General features: G+C 41.9%; 1 protein-coding gene across 1 annotated transcript in view; it reads left to right on the forward strand.

Annotated features, from left to right (window-relative positions):
* The first annotated feature begins 361 nt into the window (after positions 1–361).
* Positions 362–23,780, forward strand: part of LOC138387922 (protein mono-ADP-ribosyltransferase PARP14-like) — a 41,754-nt gene continuing 18,335 nt past the window's right edge. The window contains exons 1-8 of the mRNA XM_069475112.1: positions 362–601; positions 4,453–4,586; positions 5,723–5,756; positions 8,691–8,933; positions 10,534–10,770; positions 14,261–16,476; positions 21,204–21,440; positions 21,968–22,189. Of these exons, the coding sequence (XP_069331213.1) occupies positions 415–601; positions 4,453–4,586; positions 5,723–5,756; positions 8,691–8,933; positions 10,534–10,770; positions 14,261–16,476; positions 21,204–21,440; positions 21,968–22,189 (3,510 nt within the window). The 5' untranslated portion in view covers positions 362–414. The remainder of the gene's footprint in view (positions 602–4,452; positions 4,587–5,722; positions 5,757–8,690; positions 8,934–10,533; positions 10,771–14,260; positions 16,477–21,203; positions 21,441–21,967; positions 22,190–23,780) is intronic.

Raw genomic sequence — 23,780 nt, forward strand, 5'->3', positions numbered from 1 at the left:
GTCCCCAACTGCGCAGCAAACATTCTAAAAGGGTTACAGTTTGCGAGCCATTTTATTCTTTTGTAAAATGTCGGCTTGTGGCAAAAGTGAAACTATCCTGTGTTTGCTCAGAGTCTGGAGACCCAAAGCTGCTGACTTAAGCTGTGGTTTGGGTGAGTGGCAGACAGTGCCAGGAGCATAGGGGACCGCTGCGCACAGGTGGAGGGATGGCCAGCCCCAAAGGGTTAATTCGCCTTGGCTGAGGACTGGAGACGAAGGTGGGGACCAGTCCAGTCCTGGCTCAGCTGTTTACAGCTCAAGAGAGAAACTAAAGGCCGGGAGGGGTTTTCCGGGAAACGAAAGCGAAAGAGGCAAAGTTAACTGCGCGGAGTTGGGGCGGCCCCGGCAGTCCCGGGCGGACCAGCGGGGCTGAGGATGGCTGAGTCCCGCTCCTTCCAGCTGCTGGTCGAGGGGTCTTGGGGCTCCCACCCCCCAAAGAACTTGAGCACCAAATTGCAGATGTACTTCCAGAGCCCGAAGAGATCCGGAGGCGGAGAGTGTGAAGTCCACCAGGATCCCGGGAGCCCGTCTCGCTTCCTGGTGCTCTTCCACCCAGAGGACGGTGAGAGGCGCGGGCATGACAAGGGGGCAACCCTGCTCTTCCTCCGGGGGACCTGGGGCAGGGGCTCGTAGCGGGAGGATCCGCCCGGCTCCAGCAGCAGCCTTATGGAGGTCGTGGGAGGCGGCAGAACGGACTCAGGACTCCGAGTGCACCCGGGGCGCTGCGGTTCCAGTGCGCGCTGCGCTTCCAGGCGCTTTTCGGCGCTGCCTGGCTGTGGCCCCACAAGCGAGCCCCCGTTTGTTACAGTCCTTTTATGTCTTTCCCTGTTGTGGTGGTTCTTTTAGGTGGGGAAGGAAAGTGGTGAAGAAACGCAAGGAGTCACAGAGATTCCTCCTGGGACTTGGGAGATTCCCAGGGTCCTGGGGTCACCTGGGAGAGGGGCAGAGCACGGTCTGGTGTAAGCATAGAGCCTTCTGTATTTAGGCCCACAATGGAAGGGGAGGGCAGCAAGCTGTAGATCGGCACACAGTACCCTTGTCTAGGGCCTGCTGGTGCCGCTTCCCTCCGTCTCAGGGTGGCCCTCAGATTGGGAGCAGGGATAACATTCTGAAGTGATTGTGGGGTGCCAGTTTTGAGCTTTTGGGGGTGAGTTGGGAAAGTTCCTCCCTCACAGGCTGTTGAGGGGCTGAGTTCTCTCCTCCTCCCCACTGCTGCACGCATTCGAGGAGGGAGGCGAAGAGCCCGCCAATTAGCTGCTTGCTCAAGGTGCCCACCTGGTCTGCACCTGCAGCTCCCAGACCGCGCTCCTTTTCCACTGGGATTTTGGATCTAGACAACTCAACACCTGATCCTGCCTTCCTGTGGCTGGATTTGGAGAAACACTGGGGCCAGAGAAGAGGCTAGGAGGCCATGCAACTGGAATGCCCCAGCAGGGATCCAAAAAGGGAAAAATGAAACAGAAAGAGGAGATGGTGCACAGATAAGTTTGAAGGAGGGGACAGGAGACCTGCTTGGCTCAGGCCCCTGATGAAAACAAAGTACAATGTTTTCCAATGATTAATTTCACTGAGGAGTGCCCAGAAGGGCAGCTGTGTGATGTAAGTCATTTCTCTTCTGGGTTTCACTTTTCCTCAAGGATTTTTCCCACTTTGATTCCAAAGGTCAACATCCCTATGGACCTGGCCTTGAGTGACACTTCTTTCTTCTTTAGAATCCCATTATCCTTAGGAGTAGGTCTCAAATTGGAGGCACAGACCTCCTGCATCTGACTCGCCTGGAGGGCAGGTTAAGCAGAGACTCAGGTGCAGTGAGTGTGGGGTGGGTGAGAAGTGGCACGGTTAACCAGCAGCCCAGGTGACTTTAACGCGTTCAAGTTTCAGAATCTCTGTTGTTTGTTGACAACCCTAAAGGAACAAAAAGGGAAATAATTATACAAAATATGAACAGCCTAAAAATACAAACAGCACAAAATATAATTTTGTAATGATAAAACAATTTGGTTCTAGTCCTCAAAGCAGACACAATTTCAGTGTCCCTGCTGGCTTTTTTTTCTTGACAGCTCCCAGCCCACTCCTCCTCTTCCTCCACCCAGGCTGCTCCAGTGGCCCCTTAAGTCTTAACCTCTAGCACAGAAGACTCAAACCTTTTATAGTCAAAGTTCCTGGGGCGGGGTGGAAAACTCCCACTCAGTTTCAGTTTCTCACTTGAGGAACCACTTTCTCGGTAGCAAGTTGGCAGGAACTTGCTAACGAGGAATACTTTTAAGTCCCAGGAAATGCATTCTTCTTCTACAGAGGCTATCCTCCTCTCTCCACTCCAGGAAGTGGCCTCAACAGGTGCAGGCCCACAGTAGAACATGACTTTATTCATATAAATCTGTAAAAGACAAATAAGAAGAATGAGCTCTCCTGCACTTCTCTGTAGAAATTAGTGCATAGCAAATAGGAACAAATGAGAGCTCATTTTTATTCAGTATCTTACTTTTATTTAGTTTTCTGGATTTCTGAAAATTGAGTGCAAATTGACTTATAATATTTTGAACTCTGTTTCAGATATGCATATTTTATCATACTTTCTGGTCATAATTTGACTCCCGATTATTATCAGACTCTGTGGGGTGAGGGAACGAACCCGTCTTCTTAAATAAAATAGAATGGGCTGGGCGCAGTGGCTCATGCCTGTAATCCTAGCACTTTGGGAGGGCAAGGCGGGTGGATCGTTTGAGCTAAGGAGTTTGAGACCAGCCTGAGCAAGAGCGAGACCCTATCTCTACTAAAAAAATAGAAAGAAACTAGCTGGACAACTAAAAATACATAGAAAAAATTAGCCGGCCATGGTGGCGCATGCCTGTAGTCCCAGCTACTCAGGAGGCTGAGGCAGGAGGATCGCTTAAGCCCAGGAGTTTGAGGTTGCTGTGAGCTAGGCTGACGCCACAGCACTCTAGCCTGGGCAACAGAGCGAGACTCTGTCTCTAAATAAATAAATAAATAAATAAATAAAACAGAATGGAGATAGTCTAAGGTTGGTGCAGGAGGGAGACTGTCCACATGGGTAAGGGAGGCTGGGCATCAGAGTTTCAGCTTTTTTTTTCCTGCCAAATTGACCTCCTCCTTGTTGGGAATCACATACTGACATTACAACCATCTGCTCTCCTGAAATACTTGTGCCCATTGCCCATTATCTGAGAACAGACTGGCCCATTTAGATGCCTGGACAGCACTTTATCAAAGTCTAGGGAATAACAAAAGGAATGCAATACAGAGGTCCATGATTCTAGATAACTTGGCTTACAAAACTTAGCTTGCTCTCAGGTTTTAGGGGACCTGTCCTGTCCTCAGTCCTCACTCTGGCTTAGCAGAGCCCCTCAGGAGTTCATGTGAAACATCTGCCCTCCTCTTAAAGAATGAAATTAGAAACTGGCTCTGACCTACATCCTTGGCCTTACCAGGCCCAGCACATCAGAACGCAACATGGTGACCCAACATTCATGCGGGAGCTACACCCAGGAGCAGTAGGGCCCTCTCAGAAGTTCCCTTTCTTCTCAACCTCTTTGCACCACCTGACTCCGTGGACCATCCATGCCTCCTTTTTTAAACTCACTCACTCTCAGTTCTCTGAGGTCTGAGATGCACTGATTTTCTCTTTATCTTTCTGGCTGCTCCTTCTTATAATTTATGTTTTAATAGCTCTGCAGGGTGTTAGCAAGTGCATTCACAGACATCACTTCAAATGAGGAAACTGAGACTCATGGCAGAGTTGGAATTTGAATCTAGGTCTTTGGACTCTTATGCCCACTGTTCAGTTGTTTTACTATAGTCCAATCTCTCCCATTCCTTCTTTTGTATTCCCTTTACTGTCAGATGTAGACCTTGATCACCACAAGCTTAGGAATTGATTGAAGCAGATTTCTAACTAGGCTCTAACATTCTGCTTGTGGCCCCCTGAATCATCTTCCTAAAACATGGCTTTCACCATGCCGTGCCCCAGCACCCAGTCCTCTCTGGCTCTCCATGGGGATGCTTTACTTTAGCTCACTGCAGTGTAGAATAAATAATGCTACCTTTCTGAGTGCCTACTGAGTGTCAAGTTCTTTATAATGTTTCTTCAACTTAATATTACACATATAACACATGTACAGAACAATCTCCATTAACCTTATTAATCGACAAGAACACTGAGGCTTTGTAAGGTTTATTACGGAATATGCTTAATATTAAAAAGTAAGTTTAAAGATGGAATTCAAATCCATGTCTGCTTGCTAAACTTCTCTTTTCACTGCACATAGTCTCTCTTGAGAAACTGACTAAGCTATTGATTGATGATAATGAAACCTATAGAAATCATGGAATGATCTTGTAAATAAAGATTGCTTGTCATTTGGCTTTTTATTTTTTCTTTTTTGGACATTTCAGTTCGGCAGAGGGTTCTGGAGAGAAAGAATCACGAGTTAGTATGGCCAGGAAAAGGAACATTCACGTTAACTCTCCAGTTGCCCATGGCCCCAGATGAAGTCCATGATGTCTTGGAGGAGAAAATTCTAACAAAGGTAAATAAACTGAGGCATGCTTAAAGGGGAATTAAGGTGCTCTTCTAAGGTGTGTGAGGTGGGAAGAGGAAAATATAGTGGAACAAGAAGTATAAATCAGACTGGGATGAGAGCAGCAGATTGTAAGTGTAGAGCAACAAGGGCAGTGATAGGGACTATGGAATAATGAAGGAGATGGTGCTTTTGTTTGATTTTAGACACATTTGCAATGGTCTAGATTTGGGGGTTATAAAAATGGTGGTTTGGGGCGAGGCGCAGTGGCTCACGCCTGTAATCCTAGCACTCTGGGAGGCTGAGGCGGGTGGATCACTCGAGGTCAGGAGTTCAAGACCAGCCTGAGCAAGAGCGAGACCCCATCTCTACTAAAAATAGAAAGAAATTATCTAGCCAACTAAAATATATATAGAAAAAATTAGCCGGGCATGGTGGCGCATGCCTGTAGTCCCAGCTACTCGGGAGGCTGAGGCAGTAGGATCGCTTAAGCCCAGGAGTTTGAGGTTGCTGTGAGCTAGGCTGACGCCATGGCACTCACTCTAGCCTGGGCAACAAAGCAAGACTCTGTCTCAAAATAAATAAGTAAATAAATAAAAATAAAAATGGTGGTTTGGGATATAAAGTTTTGGATCTGTTTCTCCCAGGTTCTTTATAACCTGGAACTTACTATATTTGTCTTATTTTTACATCATTTTGAGGAAACAGCAATCCCTACTACTGATACATGTATTAAGTATTTCTTTAATTATAAAATGGAATAGTAATAGTATCTACCTCATTGGATTATTGTGAGGATTAAATGAGATGGCCTGAACAAAGCACATGGCACAGTGTTTGTTATAAAGACTTAAGTAGGGGAAAATCATGAGCTAAGCTGTTTTCTGATTTAGGTCTTACCCCATTCCCCAAACACTTGGTATTAATTGAGGTTTCTGTTATTTGTGTCTCATTTTCATCAACGATTTTTGTGACTATCAAGTGGATATCCCACTACACATAGCCCCAGATGCATTCAAGAGCACCCATTATCAGAACTTTTCATTATAGTTTCTATTTACCCTACATCTGCGGGCTGGGACATTTTCTTAATGTAAAGAAATTATTAGTAATGTATTAATGCTACTTTACTGTTTGGGTTTCAGGAATCCAAGACTAAAGAAGATGTCAGAGAACCAGGTAAAGTCTCAGTTGAGATCACTCTGACATTCACCTAGCAGCTTTGCTTTTGTTAAAGAAAGCACTTGAGGGAGTCATCCCTCTCTTCTTGACTTATACAATGCGGGGTCTGCTCGGCTTGGAGCTGCCTTGGCTGCATCATCTACATTCTCTGAGCCAGCTGTGCAAAGGGTGGATACAGGGTAGCCTCTCGAGTTCTTATGTCTCAGGTCAGAATGATGAGAACAATTCTCTGGGGCTTGGAAGATGTGCAATTGAGAGGAAGGCAAAGAAGTACCTGGGAGGTGGTGATGAACTGACCTTTAGAGCTCACTTGTGCCCAGTGGCCATTGATGAGCAAGGACATGACATGTCCATGGGTGCCGTGTGCGGCTAAGTAAGTTAGCACAGCTTCCTGGGCACTTCCTGAGCACAGGGTGCTGTGCTCTGGAGCCACAACAGAGAGGTGTGACTCCTCTGTGAACACACACTTCCGAGCGCTGGTGCAGGATTGGCTGCAGTCCTCCAGAAGGCAGCAGCTGTTCTTATTTCATCTGCTGTAGGAAACAGCCAGCAACCAAGTAGCTCTTGTGGACTCCACTGCATAACTAGCATCTAGGCACTGGCCTGTCGTGCCCCCTGACATTTACTAAAGAAGCAACTAGTTTTCACAGCTGAGCATGCTGTTATTAAGGGGAGCACAGGAACTGTGCTGAATGAGGCCAGCAAGAGAGATAAAGTGATACTTATACCCAAATCTTAGGGGAAAGGAATTTGAAATGATGTATAAACATTGTCCTCCAAAGTTGAAATTGCCTTAAGAACATAGAGTTTTCTGCAACTTTCTCTTTTTGAAAACAGCACTAGAATGAGAGCTGCTTTTACTCTGGATAGGGACGTATGGCTTGTTTTTACTATATGCATGCGCTATTAAACTGTATAATCTAGTATGCATGGCTTTCTTAAGAAGATCAGGATGCTTATGAGATAGGAATTTTTTGTTTCTTTAGAATAAATCTTGCTTCCCACCCTTTAGATTTGGAGTTGGCCCACCCAGCTCCCTAGGTTTATTGTGATCCTCTGAATCCTTATCTTTTTCTTGGAAGATGTCTAAGTACTATACTGTCAAGCTCAATTTTAGACCAGGAAGTGGTTTTATATTTGTGTATTTATACTTGTGCTGTATTTCTGGAAAGACTCTGACCATCTCTCATTTTTATAATTAAAAGGCTTACTCAAGGTCACATGGCTAAAGAGTGGCAGTCAGGGTTTGAACACATAGAGCCTCCTCCAGTAGTCATTTCAATTTGTCATGCCTGTCTCATTTAATGCTAATTGATATTCTTATTTTATCTTTAAGCTATTTTTTCTTCAGCATGAGTGTGTGCACATGGTGTCGTATCCAGCACACAACAGGGTGATCTAACTGTTGTAGCAAAAGACTCCCAAATCAGTAACCTACCACAATACAAGCTTATGTCTCCTTCACTTCACAGTTCAATGTAGTCAGCAGTGGGGGGAGTATGGACTGCTTGGCAGTCATTTGGGGACCCAGGCTCCTTCCATCTTTTGACACCATTGTCTTTAATATGTGACCCCCCAAGGTCACTGCAAGGGAGAAGAGGAATTCATATCAAGGAGATTTGTATTGCCCAGGCCTAGAAGTGGAGTTCACCACTTCCACAATATTCCATCAGTTACATGAACACTACTCTAGGAATGGAACTGTAGGAAATTTGGGAAATGTTGCCCAGGAAGAAAACAAAACAGATTTGGTGAGCACAGGTATTTTACTACCACAGTAGATATTTACACATGTCAGTTCCATGTCTCATATACCTCCGTTAGGAAATCTGTAAGTTCCTTATCTAATGTTTTTTGTATTCGCACCTCTCTGTACATCCAGTGTCTTGAACATGACAATGGCTCCCAGTCAATAGATCACAATGTCTAAAGATCATATCGTAGACACCATGCTTCATTGGACAAGCATAGAGTGAGACTGATCTGTGTGTGTGTGTAACTCACCTATGGTCAGCAGTGGACAGGGACAAGGCGGCTGGGGTGATTGCTGCTCAGTGAGCTTGGTGTATACAACAGCTCTCCCGGCCGCTTGACCTTCCATATGTATTCCTTAGTCCTTCATTGCCAGTGTCTTTTTTTCTCTTCAGTGATGGGAACTTACTCCTTCTTGAAATATAATGTGTCAGATGATGCCCACGTTTGAGCATCGTCAGATAGTCTTGCTTTGCTTGTGTGACCCACGCAGTGAATCTCTATCTAATTCAGCAAACATTTACTGAACCTCAATTATATAACATCTGGCAGCAATACCAGGATAAATAAACATGTGCCTTGCTTTTGAGAAGCCTAGCTCAATAATTATACCATGATGCCATGCTAGAAATGTACATCAAGTGCCAGGAAGGGTAAGGCAAATTCCTCAGAGAGACAAGACAGAAAAGGGTATAATAAAATTGAACTTCAATTGTGTATAATTTTCATAGAAAATTCATATATAACAATAGTCTTACAGTGTAAATCATTTGATAAGTGATTATTTCTTTACTTAGGTAAGTAAAATGAATATTTTTTCTTATCACTAATAATTATGGACAAATTTTAAAAATTGATCTCCATAAAGGTTAATTTATATATCCACCAAGCAATAAATGAAAATCTTTTTTCCCCCATAATGGCAATGATCTTAAAAATAAACACCTACTTTGTCAACATGAAATTGAAAAAATTGAACTTAAATAATAATAATAGACAATTAAATGCTACATTTTGTTTTTAGCTAAATAAAGCAAAAAGCCATCCAAGATCTGTTTTTACGTGAGTTAGCCAAGAGATTGGGAAGGAAAGAGGGCTTTGTGTAATGATAACTTACTTTGCTAAGACCATGATAGGTCACTGTAATATCTTGTACTTCTTTTGTCTCCCTAAAATCAGATGTGTCAGAAGAACTGGAAACAAAACTGTCTCTCAATGAAGGATTGGAAGAAATGGAAGACATCCCAAAAGAATGTGAAAATATTCCCTCTTTGGTGGCATTTGAAAATCTCAAGGAAAAGGTGACTGACACGATGTTAATCTTGTTAGTGGAAAACATAAGTGGCCTGTCCAACGATGACTTTGAACTGGAAGTAATACAAGATTTTGGTGTTGCTGTAGTTACCTTTAAAAAACATATAGGTAAGAGCAAGTGATGCTTCATATGCCAGTCTTCTTTGCACCACACCTTGGGACTTGGGACACCTAGTTTATGAAACATCTCTGAAAATGTGACTCTTTCTGTGGGAAATCTCTGAGATTAGGAAGAGCCATGACCACCTAAAACAAGGACATTTTCTAATTCTAAGCCCTCACTACTTCATGGCCATGGCAGTGGAGTGTGGTTAATTAAGAGCACAAGTCATAGAGTCCAAACTGTAGCTCTGCCATTTAACTGGTTATATGAGGCTGGCCAAGTTATGATCCTCCCTGTGCCTCACTTTCCTCATCTATAAAATGGGGATGATAATACCTACCTGATATAGTTTCTGTAAAGATTAAATGAGATAATGTTTGAAAAGCACTTAGCAGAGTACTTGAGACAAGGTAAGGACTCAAGGGAGCTATTCTTATTTCAAATTTATTACTATTTCTTATGTTCATTGATCATAAATCCTGAACACCTACTGTGTGCCAGGCAGTGGTCTAGGTGCTATAGATACAAAAGTGAATAAATCATGGTTCCTGCTCTTGAGGAATTCATAGTCTGGGGTCAGGGAGGAAGCCCATACGTAAATGAATAGGAAAGGTACAAGAAGAGAAGCTGTCTCTCTTAGCCGTGAACAACAAGCTGTGGGAAATGGGAGGAAAGGGCACCCAAATGAGGTGGCTTATTCTTGCTCCTATGAAGTTTATATTCCAACAGTACCAGTCAATCATGTCCAGAATATATTCCCTCTGCCTGACACAGGTCTCTTTTCCTTAACCATTTGGTAAACCCCTCCTCATCCTTCAAAACCCAGATCAGAGACTACTTACTCTGGGAATCCTTGTCTGATTCCTCATATTAGTGTTCCCACCTCATTTGATCCCACAGTAGATAATTTATTTGCTCTCAAGACTTCCTCCCTCCTGCATGATGAACTGGCAAAGGCTCGTTATATTTATTCTGTATCCCCAGGCCCATCATGGGCCCGCCATCTTTATTTATTGGTTTGAAAAAGACAGTTGAGCTGCGTCCTGAAGGATGAATTGGACCAAGATAAAAAATTGGAGAAGGGCATTCTGGATACAGGAAATTGTATATACAAAGGCAAAAAAAAAAAAAAAAGAAAAAAAGAGAAGGAGGATTTTCAAAATAATGACTAATTTTTGTGGCAGCATGGACAATAAAATGAATGACAGGGAATCAGCAAAGGTGATGCTTGGAAATTAGTTTGGAGTCCAATAGCCAAAGGCATCGTAAGTGTGGCTGAGGAGCATGAACTCATACCTGCAGGTAACGGAGAGCCACTGAAGAAAGGAGTGAGATGAGATTTATAGAGAAAGCACTCAGAAGAGTTGGTGAGGGCTGTGACAGGAGGTGGGGACACAGCTTAGTAGCTTTAATCCAGGTAAGACATGTGCGTTGTTCAGAGACTGGGAGTTTTAGACCTGTGAATTTTCATGTAGGTATTAAAATCTTGTGTCTAAAAATGGAGGGCTTGGCTTTCCCCTTTATCTCAATTACTAACTAGACAGTTACATACAATCATAATTTGCTGATTTTTTTTTTTTTTTTTTTTTTTTTTTTGGTTCATAGATACCGTGAAATTTGTTGATGATTGCACCCGCCACCATTCAACTAAACAACTTCAGCTTTCTCCAAGACTTCTGGAAGTGACAAAAACAATCAGGGTTGAAAACCTGCCGCCTGGTGCTGATGACTACAATTTAAAACTTTTCTTTGAAAACCCTTTTAATGGAGGGGGAAGAGTTGCCAGTGTTGAATGTTTTCCTGAAGAGAGTTCAGCTCTGATTGAATTTTTTGACAGAAAAGGTAATATTTATTATCCTATCATGCTTGGCATAATCTAGGTCATTTTTAACGGAGCTTAACAGCTATCAGTTTAATTCTGATTTTTATTTATTCATATATTCGCATTTTATTTATTCATATATTTCATTGGAAGTTGAATTAATAATCCTGTTCATCTGGGATATGATGGTTAATGAGGCCAGTGTTTCAAACTTTAGAGAAGCAACATCAAATTTTTGAAAGATATAAGGAGATTCTCTTACGAGTCGCCACCTATGACAGCTGAAAAATATATCATTCTTGGAATCTTTGAAATACTATATTTTAAACAAATGATCTCTGTTTTAGCCACATACTTAATAGAAACTGTTAAATTCATTCCAGTAAAGTTAGGTAAAGAAATACTCAGCAACACATAAGTTCCTACAAAAGTGTCACTACTTCCCCTTTCACCTATCATCGTCATCATTCAGAAATTAATAGGGTTCATTTAACATGATCAGTGGATACCTGCTGGACCATTGTTTGGAGTGACCTTGTGAAAACCACATCCAACTGAACCTTACAGAAACACTTCTGAGGGTTTTGTAGACATAGTCTGCCAGTTCTCTGAGGCATATGCAAAGTCAGCTTGGAGATTCCACTCATGTTCAGAGGTGAAGACTGAGCAGTAGGAATTAAGGGGCCACACTTCTTTGGAAAGAAGGAACACCTGGGATTAACTGGGGTGGGGCATGCAAATTGTTTCAGCAGGGTACTTGGCAGGAACCTCCCTTTTCCTAACTGAGTTTTTATGAGTTGGGAAAATGGGGGTGAAGGTATGGTTTGGTTTAAAATGGAATTAAAGACCTAGTATTCCTTGGGCAAAGGGACAAAGAGAAGCTTCTGTCACATATTCAATCTCTAGCAGCCTGGTCTCGTGCCCAGGAAGAGAGGTATATAAAATTATCTACCCTAGAAAGTAACTTGCCAGCTTCTGGTGGGAGTTGACAATTTCAGGGCTTTCAAACATCTTGAGGGTATGGGGCTGTTGGGTGTGTCCTTGGGATATCTATGTTGTGTGTATACAGCTGGTAATAAGTACTACTGAATTAAGGTTTACTTTATGCCAGAGCTATTCATGTCAACTGTACAGGGCAGTCTCAAAGGCTCCCTTTCTCCCTGACCTCTTTACACCACCTGACCATGTGGATCATACCTCCTCCTCTATACTCACTCGTTTCCTGTTCTCCACGTCTGAGATATACTGATTTTCTTTTTTACTCTCTGGCTTCTCCTTGTTGTAATTATAACTTACATTTGCATAGGGTGTTAGTAAGTACATTCACAGACACTGTCTTGATTATTATAATCCCTGCTTTACAAATTCAGAGGAAACTGAAGCACAGGAAGGTCAAATAACTTGTCCAAGATTACTGGTGAGTGACAGAGCCAGGATTTTAACCCAGGTAGTCTGGCCTCATAAGCCTGTGGTCCCCAACCGCTGTGCGGCCCAGCGGTGAGCCTGTGCAGCCCAGCGGTGAACGGTGGGCAAGCAACAAAGCTTCATCTGTGTTTATAGCTTGTCCCCATCACTGGCATCACTGCCTGAGCTCCGCCTCTCCCCTCCCCACCCCCCCCGCCCCCCCCCCCCCAGTCCATGGAAAAATTGTCTTCCATGAAACTGGTCCTTGATGCCGAATATGCTGGGGACCGCGGCCATAATCTATACCCTTAACTTCTCTTCTTTTCCCAAATCTCCTGTTCACCTGTAACATTCATTTTTCTTGTAGAATATTTCACCATTTGCAATGAGTTATCAATAGTGAGGCAAACTGTACATAAAGCTTGAGTAAAAAGAGAATTTATTTAGTGATGTTGTGTCTTATGTAGATTACTTGAGAGGAATAAATTGGGCACTTTACTCTGGAATTATTTAGTTCAACTTCACAAAATCTGATTTATTTCTTAAGGAAGGGAACTCTTATTGAACACCTATTGTCTGTGAGATCTTTTGCTGTGTTTTCTGCCACAGAATCTCATAATCCTCTTAGTAACCTGCACAGTTAGACATAGTTATTTTGTCTTTACAGACAAGGAAACAGGATGGAAACTGTAAGGCATATTAAGGTGACATCTGTGATGGTTCTTAGGGCAGACAAACCTGAGATTGAATCCTGGCTTTGGTGCTTACTAGCTTTGGATCTTGGGCAAGTTACTTTAACCCACAGAAACTTCTGTTTTCTCATCTGTAAAATGGGGCTCACATTACTACTTACCTTAGAGGAATGTTGTGAGGATGAAATGAAATAATACCTGCAAAGTGCGTGACGCATGGTGGCGCTCAGGACATGTTAGTGGTTCCTGGTACTGCCCAGGCTCAGAGCCCCCACGGGGCCATGTTGGGAAGTTGAAGCTCTATGTTTGGGCCTCTGGAGGCCATGTTCTTCCCATCCATCACGCATGACGCCAGCCCTAGGACCCAGTCACACACAAGGTGAAGTTATTTCTAACATCTTTCCATGAAGGATACTCTTTTAATCCAGCTCATTATTAGAGTTCATTCTATGAATAATTCCCTTTCTGCTGATACCCTTTATATCTGCCTAACAACTTACACAAAATGAAGAGGAGAAGAACATGGGCACACACACACAAACACACACACACACACACACACACACACTCCCGAGGGACTGTCCTGGTAAAAGTGGCAGGAGAGAGACTGTAGCAGCAGCAGGAGGAGGTATGGGTCTTACTGAATCATAGGCTGTCAGAGGACTGTGAGGATGATTTGGGTTTTGTAGAGGGGCAAGAGGATGGGTTAGACAGACACTGAATTTTAGCTCAGATATTTGCAGTCTGTGTAACCCTGTTCAAGTTATTTAGCCTTTCCTAGCCTCAGTTTTATCATTTGTAACTAGGCGTGATAATAATAGTATCTCTACCTCAAATGGTTGATATGAGGATGAAATGAATTAAATATATGTAAAGCACTTAGGATAGTGTCTGACACTTGGTAAGCTGCAATAATTTACCATTATTCTCCTCCCCTTAGTGGTATTAATGGAATCTAAGTCAACTTTGAAGCCTAAAATTGTAGGACTTTACAAAAATGAACAAATAGCGTAATACTTAGATGAGCTTCACTTTGAGCACAAAAATATTTTTTTACACTGGGGCAAACGTTATCTCCATGCTTGTGACCAAACTCATCTATTTCTTACCATGGTGGTGATATATCAGTAACATCAGAAAAACAGAAACTAGAATTTAATTAACAGGATTTCAACATAGAGTGATTTTGGCTAGAAAGTAATTATTCCATTCAGTAAGGGATACCTGTGCACTCTTAGCCCATATCAATTTATATTTGAGCACTTTGAGGGTAGTGCTGCTTCTTAATACGTTGTAACATCAACATTCTACAAACATTAGGATTTTTTTCCTCTAGAATAGGAGACTTTTGTTTTCTTTTCATTTGAAACGTGTCACACGGGGATTACTTTACTTTTATTTCTTTCCTTTTAAGTGTTAGACACCATCATGGTCAAGAAACTTGACTTCAATAAAATGCCGCTTTCTGTGTTCCCATACTACGCCTCGTTGGGCACGGCCTTGTATGGAAAAGAGAAGCCTCTGATCAAGCTTCCAGCACCATTCGAAGAATCATTAGATCTTCCCTTGTGGAAGTTCCTACAGAAAAATAATCACCTGATTGATGAGATAAATGATGAAATGAGACATTGTCACTGTGAGCTGACATGGTCCCAACTCAGCGGGAAAGTTACCATCAGACCAGCAGCCACCTTAGTCAATCAAGGAAGACCAAGAATCAAGACCTGGCAGGAAGATACTTCCACAGCACTCTCTGGCATCAGGTCTCAATATAAAGTTACCCCACTTAAAGCAGATCCAGTAGTGTGGGACATTATAAAAAATGACTTAGAAGATGATAGGATTTTGATTGAGTTTGATACACTTAAGGAGATGGTAACCTTAGCAGGGAAATCAGAGGATGTCCAAAATATTGAGCTACAAATCAAGGAATTAATAGAAAGCACCATACAAAAAATTAAAAGGGAAGAGCAAAGTGTGAAGGAAAAAGTGGCCATGCCTCCAAGCAAGTATTCTCTTTTGCACCAGAGTGGTACAGTGGAACATCTATGCACCGAGTGCCCAGAGGTGGAGATTTGTTATGATGCAGTCACTCAATACGTGTGCTTGAAAGGACTCTGCGCAGATGTGTATAAAGTAAAGTGTGAAATCCAGGAAAAGGTGTTTGCCATGGCTCAGAAAAACATTCAGGTTTCTCCGGAGGTTTTCCAGTTTTTGCAACAGATAGACTGTAAAGAATTCTCTAAATGTCTTTTTATAGCGCAGAAAATTCTTGCAATTTATGAGCTACAGGACACAACTGTTCTGTTAACCAGCTGTTCTTCTGAAGTCTTGTTAGAAGCTGAAAAGCAAATGCTCAGTGCCTTAAATTATAAGCGCCTTGAAATTGAGAACAAAGAAGTTCTCAATGACAAGAACTGGAAAAAGCTCACTTGCAGTTTGCATAAGAAACATAATTCCTCCTCAAACACTGTAGTAATCAATGAGTTAACTTCAAAAACCACAGCTGAGGTCATCATTGCAGGCTGTGTGAGACAAGTAAATGATATCTATAAATTGTTTTTTGAGTTTTTGGAAAAACATATGAAAATAGAGAGATTGATTGAAATAAAGTCTTCCTTAGTTACAGACTATTTAAGGGCAGAAAAGAAGGCATTCTTGCCAAAGATAAAGAAGGCAAATGTGCAGGTAGCTTTCAATACTGAGAAAAAACAAAACGGCATTTTACTAACTGGCCCAAAGAAGGACGTTCTCGAGGGAATGAACACCCTCCAGCAAATCTTGGATTCAATCTGCGTGAAAAACGTCTGTATCTATCAGCCCGGAGCCAGGCAGTTCTTCCAGGATAAAGCGCGGTTTTATAAAAGTGAGGCCAGACGGTCGTTTGGCTGTTTCATTGAACTGCAGGAGAAGGAAGTGGAGAAGTGCCTCACTCGGAGGGGCCTGGCCCCGGGCGTGGTGCTGACCGTGCAGCAGGGCGACTTGACGCGGCTCCCCGTGGACGTGGTGGTGAATTCCGCCAACGAGGACCTCAGGCATTCTGGTGGCCTTGCCGCCGCGCTCTCACAAGCCGCTGGCCCCGAGCTCCAGGCCCACTGTGACCAGATAGTGAAGAGAGATGGCAAGGTCCTACCCGGCAATGCCATCATCTCGAAAGCAGGGAAGCTCCCGTATCGCCACGTGATCCACGCAGTGGGGCCCCGATGGAATAGCAGCGAGGCCCCGAGGTGTGCGCACCTGCTAAGGAGAGTTGTAACACTAAGTCTGGGTTTAGCAGAGAAACACAAGTGCCGATCCATAGCCATCCCAGCTATTAGTTCCGGAATCTTTGGCTTTCCCATAGACCAGTGCGTGGAGATTATTGTTTCAGCCATCAAGGAAAACTTCCGGGGTAACCAGGATGGATGCTACTTGAAAGAGATTTACCTTGTGGATGCGTCTGAGAAGACTGCTGAGGCCTTTGCTGAAGCTGTGAAAACTACACTTAAAGACACCTTGCCCAATTCAGCTGCGGGGCCCAGTTCACCAGCAGCAGTCCGGCTTGGGGAAACACTGCAGACAGAGAGAACTCTGGTGTCCCCGGGAGGCCTGCGGATGCTGTTGGTGAGAGGAGCTGTGCAGGATGCTAAGGTGAGTGTCCCTCTTTAGAGAGCACCACCGGGGTGCTGTGACTCCACCCAGCCTGTCACTCTCTCGTGGGGGGCCCAAGGAGGAAAAGGATCCAAGGGAGAATCAGGGGAGAGAAGCCCATGGCCTCCATCCCTTCCTTCAAACGGGTTTCCTTAGTTGGGCTACTTACCAAATCATTTCTAGTAGAGATTGCCCAGTTATGTGAGAACTGCGATGTATTGAGGTCAGATCACTAGGTTTCCAGTAAGTGGGAAAATCTGTAATACCACACATTTAGGCGGCGCTCTATACTTTTTCAGTGCTTTTATATCTGTCACATTTTGGTAAATCTAAGATTAACTTCCTGTCAAATTTACTGATAGAGATACAGAACAATTAGAGCATAGGGTGTGCGGAGGGCAGGAATCTTGTCGATGGTGCGTGCTAAGCGAGAGTGAACTTGGGGGCCAGAGTCCAAGGGACTGTCAGTGCCCAACTCCAGTGAGGAAATGTGGGGAGAGAGTGGAAAGTGGATCTGAGAAAGTTCCAAGTGTCAGATATTATGTGGGGACAATTCTTGAAGGCCGCAGGGCTGTGTGTGTGTGGTAGGGGGAAGGGATTAATATGTTTTTTAAAAGGTATTTAACAACCTTTTCAGCACAGGCTCTAACTAATCAGAACAGCAGCCCTCTGCAGCAGGGTCTGGAAGCGTCCTGCTGTGCAAGGCATTGCTTCTTTTTTTTTTTTTTTTCTTTTTTCAGGAGAAATTATGAGGGTACAAACATTTTGGTTACATGTTATGACTTTGCCACACAAAAACCATGATTTGAGGCGTGCCCTTTACCCCCTGCAATGCTCACCACGTCCATTAGTTGTGAGTTTACCCACCCCCAACCCCCAAAGAATATTATTACTGTGTGAGCACCGTAGTGTTGATCAGTCAGTGCCAATTTGATGGCGAGCACATGTGGAGCCCATTCTTCCATTCTTGTGATACCTCTCTTCGGAGGATAAGCTCAAGCTCTATCCAGGAAAATATGAGGTGCTAGATCACTGTTGTTTTTTATAATTGAGTAGTATTCTATTGTATACGTATACCATATTTTATTAATCCACTAGTGAATCGATGGGCGCTTGGGTTGTTTCCACATCCTTGCAATAGTGAATTGTGCTGCCATAAACATTTGGGTGCAGATGTCTTTATTATAGAATGACTTTTGTTCCTTCGGGTAGATGCCTAATAGTGCTATTGCTGGATCAAATGGTATTTCTATATTTAGCTCTTTGAGATATTTCCAAATTCTTTTCCACAGAGGTTGCACTAATTTGCAGTCCCACCAGGAGTGTAAGAGTGCTGCTCTTTGCCAGCATTTGTTGCTTTGGGATTTTTTGATAAGGCCAATCTCACTGGGGTTATGGGATATCTCATTGTGGTTTTGATTAGCATTTCCCTAATGATTAGAGATGCTGAGCATTTTTTTTGTATGTTTGCTGGTCATTATTCTGTCTTCTTTTGAAAAGTTTCTGTTCATGTCCTTTGCCCATTTATTGATGGAGTTGTTTGATTTTTTTCTTGTTGATTTTTTTTGAGTTCTAGATAGATTCTTATTATCAGCCCTTTATCGGATGGGTAGAGAGCAAATATTTTCTCCCATTCTGTGGGCTGTCTATTGGCTCTAATGATAGTTTCCTTGGCTGTGCAAAAGCTTTTTAATTTGATCAGGTCCTACCTCTCACCTGTTACAAAAATGAATTCATGATGGATAATAGACTTAAACCTAAGGCATGAAACCTTAAGAATCCTAGAAGAAAATGCAGGGAAGACTCTTTCAGACATCGGCCTAGGCAAAGAATTTATGAAGAAGACCTCCAAAGCAATCACAGCAGCAGCATTGCTTCTTTAATTGGAGGATTTGGGGGAGTCCTGGGAAAGGGATTCCTGGAAGGGAGTGGGGGAGGTAGTAACAGCACTGGGGACAGAGGCAGGACAGCACATATTTACCAACCAACAGAAACATTTTTCTGTATTGTAATAACTGGCATGGCCATAGTTGTGTCTTCCAGTAAATATTAACCACAGCCTTTCTCTGCTGGCCTGGAGGGGATATACTCTGGGCTGCCAGAGGGAGATGGGACAGAGGGCTGGTGAACGCCCTGCCTGCCCCCCAGACTGCTGCTGGGCTCTTTCTTTTTTGCCCCACTTTTTAGCAGGAAGATTGATTAGTACAATACACCTAAAAGAAAGCAAACATCACAATACAAAGAAAGTGTAATCAAGCCTGAATGTTTTATTAAAAGACCAAGACCAAAATCCTAAGTTACCAGCACTAGGTTTCATTTGTTCTCCTTATTTTTAAACAAAACACAGTTGGATATGCTTTATATGATACTAAATGAAATGAACTAGATTTAATAAACCTGCCAAATGTTTTGCTTTGAATTGTTTTACAAGAAAAAGTATCTGTAAACATCCATCCATTGTCTTCTGTAATGTGCTAAAAGGTGATACAATCAAAACTGTTTTAAGCATATGCCTATGAATATACTTGCTGTTTTAGCATATTCCCGTGCCACAACTATCTTGAGAGAAGCTGAAAATTGTTTTACAGTCATAACTAATCATTCTCCTTTTTGTTTAAACAGCTTTATTGAGATATATTTCACATACCATACCCATTTGAAATATACAATTCAATGGTTTTTAGTATGTTCACAGAGGTATGCAACCATCACCACAATCTAATCTTAGAACATTTTTGTCACTCCAGAAGGAAACCCTGAGCCACCTTCATTCCATCCACCCAGCCCACATCCCCAGCCCTAGGCCACCACTAATCTACTTTGTTTCTATAGATTTATTTATTCTGAAATTTTCATATAAACTGAATCATAAAATTAGTGGTTGCCTATACCTGGCTTCTTTCACTTATCAGAGTGTTTTCAAGGTTCAACCATGTTGTAGTATGTTTCATAACTTCATTCTTTTTTATGGCTGAATATAATCCATTGTGTGGATATGCCATATTTTATTTATCCATTCATCAGTCAAACATTAGGATTGTTTTCACTCTGACTTTAATGAGTAATGCTGCTATGAACACTTGTGTACAAGTCTTTGGAGGAACATATATTTTCAGTATTCTTGGGTTTATACCTAGGAGTGGAATGGCTGAGTCACATGGTAACTCTATGTTTGACCATTTGAGGAACTGCTAGACTTTTTCCCAAAGTGGCTACACCATTTTACATTCCTGTTAGCCATGTTTACAGTTGCAATTTCTTCACGTCCTTGCTGACACTTGTTATTATCTTTCTTTTTGATTATAGCCATCCAAGTGAGAGTGAAGTGGTATCTATCTCACTATGGTTTTAATTTGCATTTCCATAATTAATAATGTTGAACATCTTTTCATGTGCTTTTTTGGATATTTGTATATCTTCTTTGGAGAGATGTTCATTTATATCCTTTGCCCATTTTTAAATTGGGTTATTTGTTTTGTTATTATTGAGTTTTAAGTGTTTTACCTAGTTTGGATACAGGTCCTTTATCAGATATATGATTTGAAAATATTTTCTTCTATTCTGTGAGCCATCTTTCTTCTCTGTTCAAGTTGTTAACTTTGTTTAAAATATTTCTTGTTTTAATTTAAAAATACTGAACTTGAAGATTAAAATATTAGATTTCTCCTTACAGTGAGCTTCAGTGATAGTTATAAGAACTGTAGTTGGTTGAGTGTTTCTGTGTGCCAGGCACTGTGCTGTTTGACATGCATTTTCTCATTCAGTGCCATGAGGTAGATTCTAGGATTATGATTCTTCTCACTTCGTAGATGACAGAATGAGATTTAGAGGGGTTAAGTATTTTGCTTAAGTCCCACAGCTAACAAATGGTAGAGCCAGGACTGGAATTTGTTCAGGCTCTTAACCATTGCACTATATCAAAATGTTAAAAATAATTTTGCTTCTCATTTTAAAAATCCAAATAAATAAGCAAAAAACTCTTGTGAGCAAGAATCAGTATTGACACTGACTATTAAGACGTTCTTTCTGTTCGTTTCAGCCCCATAGATGTGTAGCTTCCCCTGCCGCAGAAACTGCTATGCATTACTCCTCAGTAAGCTAGGCAGGGCCATGTTGAAAATCACTTGGTCACATTCCCTCTGCTTTCTTCTCTTGGCCTCTCTAATCCAGTCTGATTAATCTGTTCACATGCACTGTCTGGGGAAATAGCTTCCATGTCTGCTCACGGTCTGTCACGAAGGCCAGGTGGCTTGGCACTGGAGGTGGCCTTCTGCAGTCTACCCCCACGGTAACTTTTCTAGCCCGGCTTGCACCATTTTGTGGCAGAAGCTCTCTATCAGATCAAATTAATCTGCTCACAGCTCACAGCACACCTCGTTTATGTTCATGCTGTTCCCTCTCTCCCTCTCTGCCTGCTGCAATTATTCCCACTTCTCAGAGCCCACATTGCCCATGGCATTTTCACTAGCTAGCAGAGGGGCTTCCTCTGGACTCCTTCAGGGATCCTGTACCATTCATATACTGCTTTATGCCAGCTCTCTTTTGTCCTGCAGTGTCACTTCAATAAGTATTTCATAATACTTTGTCTTGGGGTGGTATTTCATTCTCTGAAACCTTAATCATCTTAGTTGCCTCCTATTGTGCCAAGCCCAGTGTCTCAAATACAGCAATCATTGATGAATGCTTTTTTGTTGAGTTTGAAACAAATTTTTGCTTTTCTCTTTAAGACCGATGTTGTTGTCAACTCCATTCCCTCGGATCTTGCTCTTAATAGAGGGCCCCTTTCTCAAGCCCTCTTGGAAAAAGCTGGGCCAGAGCTCAAGAAAGAATTGGACGTAGCCGGACAAGGGGTATCTGTCAGCGTGGGCACAGTTCTGCAAACCAGTGGCTGCAATCTGCACTGCCAGTGGGTGCTTCATGTGGTGGCTCCGGAGTGGAGAAGTAATGACACATCTTCACACAAGGTTGGGCCAGGTTTTACATTCTCTAGGAAATTTGGTATCTCTTTGGACTCTCCTTGCAGTGTCACAGATTGGACCTTTTCTGTTTCTCTTCCATAATATATACGTCATATTTTTGGCAGGTTCCATCATTGTAGCCATTTCTTTCAGCTGTAGCCGACTTCTCCTGAGGAGAAGTTAATACATGAATTGGTTGTTGTGCTCAGTGATTTTGGAGCTCAGGGAAGGGTTATTGAAGATAGTACTTCCTATGAGGAAAGCCAGATGAGGGTCTGAAGAATGGAAGAGAACAGTAGTTGCTTTGCTTCTTTCCTTCATCACTGAGTGAGTTTAAATCATTTTTAGAAGGTGTTTCACATTCCCTTTTCCTTTTCCTGTATTTTTCCTTCCTCTTCTGACTGCCCTCAATCTCTGTTGAAAGCAAAAAGGAGTAGACAGAGGTCACAGTCCAAGTTGCTAAATTTGTGTCCTTTTTGTTCTAGCTCCCATTTCTAGGCAAGGTGCATAAGGATGTGTTTTGTGCTTTTCAGATCATGGAAGACATAATCAGAGAATGTTTGGAGATCACTGAGAGCTTGTCCTTAAAATCGATTGCATTTCCAGCTATAGGAACAGGAAACTTGGGATTTCCTAAAACCATATTTGCTGAATTAATCATTTCAGAGGTGTTCAAATTTAGTAGCAAGAATCAACCGACAGCTTTACAAGAGGTTCAATTTCTACTGCACCCGAGTGATCATGGAAATATTCAGGTATGGTATCATTCATTATTTTGACAACTGAGACCTAATGTTCTCAAATGCCTTCTTGATCTAATAGGATATTCTTCGATATATTTTCCATACAGGAAAGTAAGGAAGTAGTGTAGACTAGTTGTAGCATGACATAGTTCAAGAAAAATTATGGATATAGAAAAAATTTAACTTCTTATTCAGGAAAATTTCAAACATATACAAAAGTAGACAAAATAGTATAATGAAGTCCCTTGTACCCATCACTAGATTTCAACAATTATCAACCTATGTCTGATTGGCCAGTATGTTTCATCTCCACCTCCATGTATTTCCCTTCTTCCCATATTATTTTGAAGCAAATCCAAGACATATCATTTTATCCATAAACAATTCAGCATTTATTTTAAACAATGACAATTCTTTCTTAAAAAGTAACATAACCACAATATTAAATCACACCTAAAAGAAATTGGCAGTAATTCCTTGATTTTATTAATTATCAAGTCAATGCTCAAATGTCCGGCTATCTCTTAAATGTGAAATTTAATACATATTATAAAAGCACAGTTGTAGCCCTACCAATAGGAAAATGTCAGGATGGGCTACATACAAGTGAAGGGTGTAGTTAGAATGAATCAGCACATCCCCATTGGAGCAGGAGAGTTGGGACCAGAAACACCAGAGGCATCTTCAGTCACAGGGAGCCCATGAGTCAGCCCACATTTACTGAGCGTCAGCTGTGGGTGAGCCACTGAACTCAGCATTATGGAAGCACAAGAGGCATTTAAGCCATTAACCCTGCACTCCAAGTCTTTATTTAATCCAATAGAGTAGATGACATTACATGTTTGAAAAGTTCCGTGATATTGCAAAAATTTAACAAACAGATTAAAGTCAGCAACCCAAGAGATATTCATGGATCATTGGACCATCTGAATTTTTAGGTCATACTTTATTTTTTTCCTGGAGCTAGACACTGCCTATAAGTTCTTTGGAAGCAAGCAAATCTGACTTTAATTCTAGTCAGGCAGCTAAACCACCTGAGTGAAATATGTGATTCATTTACTATCCTATATAATTTGTTACTTCTACTCAATAAAAGCTTTTTAAATAACCTGCCTGTGACTTGCATTGTGCAAAGTGATGTGGATCATGGAACAGTAACACATGGGAAGTAGCACATGCTTTCCCTCCTATAAATCATAATTACTTTGGAGTTAAGATTTATACAGACAAAACAAATTAAAGGAGAGGTACAAAGTACTGACTGTTTTTGAATGAATGGCTGATTGGATATGGGTGTGAGTCCTGTGACATAGACCTCAACCTTCAAATCTCACCATTTTCATGCAACCCTAGCCTTCATTTTTTTTTAGATTCAGAGTACTCTGCAAATATTCTGTAAAAAGGATTTGTCTGTACAGACGCGTTTAATGCCATTTGAAATAATACTAATTCTCTACACATGGCTATTATGCTTTTTCTCTTAAGACTTTTAAAGACAGTTAAGCTTTGGTTACATTTTCACAAAAAATCAGTAAAACTTATTGAGATGTTTATTAATGGAGACTGCTAACAGAGGTAGCTAAACAACAGCCTGTGTTTTGAA

This window comes from Eulemur rufifrons, chromosome 7 (genome assembly GCF_041146395.1).
Source record: "Eulemur rufifrons isolate Redbay chromosome 7, OSU_ERuf_1, whole genome shotgun sequence".
Lineage (NCBI taxonomy): Eukaryota > Metazoa > Chordata > Mammalia > Primates > Lemuridae > Eulemur > Eulemur rufifrons.